The 8,386-nt window shown below is 36.2% G+C and overlaps 1 protein-coding gene across 1 annotated transcript; it reads left to right on the top strand.

The window, feature by feature from the left end:
- Positions 1-5,398: 5,398 nt before the first annotated feature.
- On the top strand, positions 5,399-7,510 carry LOC129269051 (ankyrin repeat domain-containing protein 55-like). Its single transcript, XM_054906503.2, has 2 exons — positions 5,399-6,724; positions 7,141-7,510. Exons 1-2 carry the CDS (start codon positions 5,488-5,490, stop codon positions 7,458-7,460), a joined length of 1,557 nt encoding a protein of 518 aa, XP_054762478.2. The 5' UTR covers positions 5,399-5,487; the 3' UTR covers positions 7,461-7,510.
- Positions 7,511-8,386: the final 876 nt, after the last annotated feature.

The following is an 8,386-nucleotide window of genomic DNA, read 5'->3' as shown; positions in this document are numbered from 1 at the left end:
TAATCGGGGAATTGTGGGTGTGAATAAATCAAGATAGATAGATAGATAGATAGATAGATAGATAGATTAGATAGATAGATAGATAGATGAATGGATGGATAGATAGATAGATAGATACATACATACATACACCCATCCGTACACCCTTACATACATACATACACACATACATACATACATTCATAGATGGATGGATGATAGATAGATAGATCTATTTATCACTATTTCTCAATTTCAGTGTGTATTTTTTAAAATTAAAATTGCACATTATCTTCAAGGAAAAGGGGGATACATTGACAAATTAATGACAACATAAGTCATGTTTTGAGTTAGTTTGTTCATTTTCCATCCTTGTAACTTTGTAATGTATCTATGCTCTAAAATAACTCTATGAAATTGTATTTTTTTAATAACTTATCTTATGAAAAGTCTTATCAAGGTTTCCCAAAGATTATCCTTTCACATTTTTAAAAATTTAATGTGAAATGAGCATCATTCGTGCATCAGTGCTAAAATTTATACTTTGAACCAAAATTTAGGCCTATATTGCAGGGGCGGATCCAGCCTCCGCCAAAAGGGGGGGGGGGGGGGGCAAAAATTTTTCACCCATATTTTGCCCGATCGGCTGCTCAAAGTTGATTTTTGTTTGTTTCTTTGAAGGGGTTGTCCCAGTGGCGTAATGAGCCAAAAACTTTGAGGGGGCTCGATATGGCATATCGCGTAAATATTAATAAGACGTTACGAGCGAGCAAAAATTTTGACATTTTTATTACAAAAATCCAATATCACATTTCATCCTTATCCCTTTCCTTTTCTCTTATTTTCTTGATCGTGATTTTTTTTTTTTTTTTTTTGGGGGGGGGGGGGCAAAACGCCCATGTCCTAACAGTAATTTCTTAGCTTTATTCTTATAAACAACATAAATGTGTAATAATTTCATAAGCCCTATTTGAATAGTGTGAGCACGAAGTGCGAGCTAAACAATTTTGAAATTTCATGTATTTTGTCCTGAAAATTGAACATTTTAGGTAATGTTTGTGAACCTGAACAAGATGCGTATGTAACTAGATAATTAATGCGAGCGCGAAGCGCGAGCAGAAATTTTTATAATGCGTTCTGGCCTTGTCGAAAAGGCCCTGTTAAGGACGTTTTGCAGTTAGCCATTAAGTTGATACGTATTTCAATGATTCAATATTGCGAGCGCAAAGCGCGAGCTGAATTTTTTTTTGACGTTCCGGCCTAAAAAACTAACGTTCTATGCACTTTTTGTAATCATGAAAAGTATATAACCAAACAATATTATTGATGCGAGCGGAAAAAATTGAGATTTCAAACCCTAAAAACGGGACACTCTCTTCATAATTTGTAAATGATGAACAAATTTGGGTATAATTTTGTATCTTCCTACATTAATAATGCGAGCGCAAAGCGTGAGCAGAAAATTTTTGATATTCTGATCTGACACTGGATATATAGGCTCATAATGATTTAAACTGAGAACAAGCTGCGTATCTGAATAAACATGCGTGCGCGTGTTTCAGATTTCGACCTAGAATATGGGCATTCTAAACACCTTTTTTCATCATGAAAATCAATAAAGCGAGCGCGAAGCGCTAGCTTTAAATGTTTGATATTCCGATCTGAAAAAAGGGGTCAATTTAAGCACTGTATTTAAGCTCTGTATTTCCTGCTTTGTAACAAAGTTGTGAGGTGGATATGAGAAAAGATCTGATATGTTTCATGATAATTACTTTGAGTTTTGACATAGGACAGGGACATTCTAAGAACATTATGTCATCATATGAAAATGATGACTATCTTCCTATTTCTATTCCTAAGTGGGAGATAAAACTTGTCGATATTCCATTCTGAAAAAAGGGACAATTTGATTATTAAATTAATATCTTATTAATCTAATATGCCTAATGAGAGCGCGAAATCTGTTAATTTATTATGGCCTTAAAACTGGACATTTAAAGCACTTTTGTAATAATGAATAAGATGCATGAGTAAATATAATTTTAACAATCAATGCGAGCGCAAATCGCGAGCCGAAATTTTTGATTAACTATCATGAAAATGGGGATATAATCAATATTGAGATATACATATCAAAGCACCAATCAAAATGCGAGCGTGCAGCGCTAGCTGTTACGTTTTGACAATTTGACCTGATTAGGGATATTTGAGAACTTTATGGATTACAGGAAAATAATAGGTACCTGACAAATTAAAGTTTGCGAGCGCGCAGCGCGAGCAGAAAATGTTAATATTCAGAAGATAAAACATAAACTTTTACAGAGCACGTTTTAAAAATCAAACAAAATTATTAACTTCAAAATTTGATATTTAAGCTCGATATTGAGCAACATATATAAATCACCTAAAAGGCAATGCGAGCACGAAGCGCGAGCGAAAATTGTTATACTGTATAGCGACATGAAAGATTTTTAAAATTATTTTCCAAAATTTTATATTGTATAGTGACATGAAAGATTTTTAAAATTCTTTTCCAAGTCTTCCTCCCATCTTATTCACTCGTCTTCCTCCTCTTATGTTTCCCCTTCTTTTTCTTTCTTTCCCCCTTTTTTTTGCTCCGCCAATAGGGGGGGGGCGGGCCCCTCGCCCCCTGGATCCGCCTATGTATTGGATAAATGATCAATTAATTAATCGGGGAATTGTGGGTGTTAATCAGTCAATCAATAAAAAAAGAAAATGTCTATGTCATCTAAAAATGAGAAAGAGAGAGAAATTATAGTTAAGTTATAAAATAGATGAGCTTAGAATATTCTGCTTACACATTTTTAGAGAAGGAAATAGATTGTGAGCTTTCAAATAAGGGTTTAAAACTAAATTATTGAAGAAAAAATGCGAAATAACAAGATAATAATTATCATATAACACTGACGAAATTAATGACGAAGTGATATGATAAATCATATGAATTATGAGAGGCATGTAATAGCAACTATGATTTGGAATAAATAAATGAATGAATGAATGAAAATGTTACAGCCACACCAACGAAACCAACTCAAACTCAACGAAGTATTTACCATTAAAAGTAACGTAATGTATTCGATAGGTCTGGATTCGGTCTCGCCGGTGTGATATCGACTGTACCATAAACTGATAAACACAAGAAGATCAAAGTATAATGGTGAATGGGTTCATGAGTTGATCAGTGACTGATGTCACTATCAATACGAAACAAGTCATTATTGTTCTTGACCTGTCCATTAATTGATTATCGCGACGATGTTTTTGTATTTTCGATCCTGTGCACCTTGTTCGTCGGCGCACGTCTATTGTTCATTCGGAAATAACAACAATTAAGATCAATCGATGGCAACTTTTTAGCAAACGTCAATCAGAGCCTCTATTAAGAATTCCACGAAGAAAAAGGGGCGATTGGGGATAACAAGGGTTAATCCTAAACTCCGTTGATTCTTTTATCCATCACTTTGTTCGCTTGGATCACCGTGACAGTTTGAGGTATTAATTGACTATCTGGCCAATTTGGAAATCAGTTAGAACAATGCAATTAGGGAGTAAGGGTACAAAATATATATATTTTACTTATATTACAATCGCATTTTTTTTTCGAATCCTGAATTTGAGAGTGATGATTTCCGATCATAATTATAACTCAAACTTTCCGGCCTTTTCGACACTTGATATCATGTAGAAATGTGCCAAACCGTGATAAAAGGACAAAATACTACTAAAAATAATTCAAAATGAATAGAAAATAGTAAATTAATACGTTATGGATAAAAATAGAAAGTAAGTAAGTTGGCGTCTTATAGAAAAACATAATTGCAATTTGGAGGCGCTTTCCACACACACAAGAAATGAAAATATTCGGGGGAGGAGGGTACGTGGGGCTTCTTCAGATATGCATGAACAAGTATTGCCTTGCAGTGGAAATATATGTGAATATATGAAATTTTAATAATATGTAACTTTCATCAAAGTACTGTATTTGAAAATGAATTGATGTTTTATTATGTTTTTTAAAATTTTATGTAAAATAAGAACGGACGTATCTATGTTTCAGCAATTTCACATAATGCTTGATTGCAATATTGAATACATATATTTCGACGATCACATATTCAAAGACTGTATGTGATCGTCAAAAATTTGTGAATATCAATTAAATTTTGTTGGCAGAAGCATGAAAGTTTCAACATTGTTGAGGGGGGCGAACATGGTGTATGGGATAAAAATATGAAAATATAACATTTTAGACCTACTTAATACGAAAAGCTAATTTGTAATACAATTTTTCGAATATATTTAGAAAACAATATCATATTCACCTCTTTCCTTTTCGTTTATTTCCATTATGGAAAAAAACTTTTTTAGAGGGGGTATAGCCCCGAAGGCCCCATCTGTACGCCAGTGAGTATTTAATGTAATTTCATTTATCTAAATTTCATTAACAACATACATGTATAACATAAACTACTTATAAAATGTACCTTATAAAAACTTATAAAATATCACGATCAAATATTGTTACGATAGAAAATGGCATACCGTAAAATATAATGAAATAAAGTATTCTGTGAAATAAAACAAAATTATGCAAAGAATGATGAAAATGCATCATATACTCAATTGTTGTATCATAAAAATCGTATAGGCTATCAAAAAATACCTAATTTGGCCTAAATTATAATGATGTACATATGAAACATTGCATTGGTTGTTAAATTTGATAGTAAATGGCAATATGCGGTTCAAAATTTCAAACACATTGTGATCTTCAAACAAACGTCTATCAAGAATGTGAATTGACATTAATCATATTAATGAAAAGGAACTTGACAACATCATGTCATCATTATGTTGATACATTAATGGAGATACGTTAAGTTTACGTAGCATGGAATAAACATGTCAATTACCACAACGGAAAAAAAAATCTAAGTTGTCTTTGTTATTGCAATTCTTGATAACGTATATAATTATTATCTCTCACTGGCAATGATTGTGATGTAACGTATAGATTACCTGTCAGTTCATTCCACGAAACAATATCGACTAACACCCTGACCATTCTGACAATGGATTTGATATTTAAAGGTGTTAAGACTATTCTACTTGCGGACATCACAATGGCACTCGTGTGCCACCCTCTGTAGCACTCTATTGTGTCACCGATTGTCTCACTGGGTTATTAGCGATATTGTACTCTTTCTTACCAGCGGTAACTGACAGACCACTCTGAGTCAAGTTCAATACCTAATCCATTCTTCAAGATTCTTCACCACTTTTGGCGGTATTGTTCGTTTATTCTTCCTCACGGTAATTGACAGTCTAAATGACAAATAGACAAGTATGACGTCAAGTTCACCAATGTTTACTCGATACCTTAAATGTTGGCAACATTTACTTCTCGAGTCACAACGTACTCTGGACGCCTGCTTTACAACACGACTCAAGATCCCACTCCTGACACCAAAACTTAATTGCACCATGGTGTTTGATACTGAAGGCCATTTTGCCCTGCTAAGGGCAGTGTCAGCCGGTCGGCCTCGACAGGTTCGGCTTCTCCTGGAATCGGGCATTGGGGTGAATCACGCGAATGCAAACGGGCAATCGCCTCTCATCCGAGCAATGTTTGTTGAGAACTCACGCTATCGCATGAAAATTATTCGAATGTTGCTCCGTCGTGGGGCCTCAGTGGCACATCGAGACTATCTTGGACGCAGTGCGCTGGCCTGGGCTTGCCTTCGCGGGTTGGACTGTGTTGTGGAAGTTCTTCTTAAAAAGGCTGACGGGGACATCAACTTGAACGACACTGATGTGAGCTACTGTACCCCTCTGTTCCATGCTGCAACATCTGGCAATGCAGCTACAACGAAACTCCTGGTAGATGCACTCCGTCGGTATGATCTCAGTGTTGACATATCAAACGAAGACGGACTCACACCACTCATGCAAGCGATCCGACTGGGCAATGATGTCTGTGCGAGTATCCTCCTTCACCAAGGGAAGGCCTCTGTATCCATTCGAGACAATAACCGACGAAGTGCCCTCGACTGGGCCGAGGCCACAACCACACATTGCCACATCAAGACTAACTTCCTGCCGCTGATAGAGAAATCGAAGATCGAGCGACCAAAAGCAGGGAAATCTGGACGGCGAGGCCGTTTCATATCCGTTTCCTCCATGAACGACAGCGACTCCTCCGACAACGAATCTAGGTATTCACACGATGCAATTCCTAAAGATGGGAACCAGTTGGATGGTGACGACATGAGTGAATTCAGTGATGACAAGTCGTTGTGTTCTTGTTCGAGTAGCCAGACCTCCTCTTCTTGTGAATCCTCCCCGGAAACCATCCGAAGAATGTTTTGCAGATCACAGATCTCCTCCTGCAAAGAGTCCAGGTGCCCTAGCCTTACCGATAGCAGTGATGTCTTCAACGCTGACCTGACCGCGAAGCATCGACCAGATCAGAAACACCTTCTACCATTGCTGTACAGTGCTTACTCGGTACAGTTGACGGACACCTTCAGACCAGGTTATCAGCCGTCGTCAGCCAGGGCTCCCTCAGCAGATGGTGACCACGACCATGATGGGAACTGCCAACTTGAATGCTGCACAACTGCAGAGAATGGCATCGAGTTATCGGAAGAGAAGATACTGAAGGTAGTTCAGGCCAACAGGAAACAGAGGGAGAACCAATCTAAACAGAATCCAGTAACACGTAAGTAACTTTTATTGGCTCAACCATTCCAAATTAATGCAATGTGTGCACGTGTTTATCAAATTGCTCTTACTTTTATTTGAAATCATTTTTGTTAAGAGTTTATTCGATAGGATATAGTAATAAACAGACATTCTTTGAATAAATTAGTATGTAGAATGATCAACTGCTCAACATTTATTTTAATCTAATTCATGATAGTTCAAGGTCAGCATTGACTATAATTAAATTCATGCGTAGTTCCGACAAGGTCAGAACATTCTTCCCTCTCTCTTCCCTCCTGTATCTCGCAATCATCTATGTAACCATCTTTAATGTCTTTAGAGCAATCGACAATGCTTATTTTTCATTGCTCACTTTCTAACTACAAACTGTTTTAATGAAATGTTTCCTCTATCATTTTTTTTTCACCGCAGCTCGTAGAGCCACCCAATCATCCCGCCTTCCAAGCCTGCGACGTCAAGTCACCATCAGAAGATTTCGGGAGGCGTACAAAAACCACCTCGAATCTTCGACCAATCAAATCAACGGACATGCGGAACAGTCTTCTGATGACGTCATAGAGAATCAAACGAAGGGAGCCAATGAAAGCGACGAACAGAAGCAAACCTTTCCCTCCATCTCTCCCGGTAAACGATCGCTAGTTGGCATCGATAACGCGGAAAAGTCTGGTGAACTTTTAAAGAAAGATATTGATAAGATTCTTTCCAGTAGTGCAAACTATATTTCTATTTAAGATGTATATCATATACCTTTGTTATAGTCATTAAAATGTATACTCATAAACCACTCGAAACAAAGCAACGAACATATCTACTTCTGATCTTCACTCCCTTATAAGTTCCCCAAATCTGGAATAAATATCACAATCAACACGAGGCATCTGGAAACAACTAATCATCTATATAAATTAATGTGATATTCATTTATACCCCATACCTTTATTTTAATTAGAATATTGCCATATACCGATATAACATCTAGTGATGTTCGAGGTCGATTCCAAGTTGTAAAGTAAATAATTGATTTGTTATCACTATGTGGGTGAGATTTTGTTGGGTTTTGACCCGTTTGGATTGATAGTAAACTATATGTGACACAAAAACTAACGTTATGTCTACGCCCTATATTTCTTTACTTTCCATCCACTTAGAGTACCCTGGCCTGAAATTATCATGAATCAAATTAACAGAGTGAATTAAACTCGCAAAACCACTAAAAACTTCATCAAATAAGATGAAACATTGCAAAGTTATGACATTTTATTGCTTTGTATCAGGCATATTTCTCCAAATCATATAATTTGACAAATTTCATATTAATTTCAGACTGAAAACCCCCTTTAATTATATATATTGGATTTTATTGCAATAAAAACTATCAAAATACAATCACAAGCAGCCAAAGACTGAAATAAGTGAATGTTTACTCAGGGTACTCTAAGTGGATGGAAATAAGTGAATGTTTACTCAGTGACATGGTAATACAATTGACACAATTAATGAATTATTGATTAGACACGTGGATATAACTGATAAATCAATACAGAGTGAGCCTGTTAGCGGAAAATGTGAGAAAAATAGTGAAAAGTAGGAGAAAGCAAGAAAGGGAGTGAGAAATTGAGAAAGTATAATATGTGTGCGTGAGAAGCAGAAAGAGGCG

The sequence above is a fragment of the Lytechinus pictus genome, chromosome 10 (genome assembly GCF_037042905.1).
Source record: "Lytechinus pictus isolate F3 Inbred chromosome 10, Lp3.0, whole genome shotgun sequence".
Classification (NCBI taxonomy): domain Eukaryota; kingdom Metazoa; phylum Echinodermata; class Echinoidea; order Temnopleuroida; family Toxopneustidae; genus Lytechinus; species Lytechinus pictus.
The sequence above is the reverse complement of the archived record's forward strand: the minus strand, read 5'-3'. Positions and strand labels throughout refer to the sequence as shown.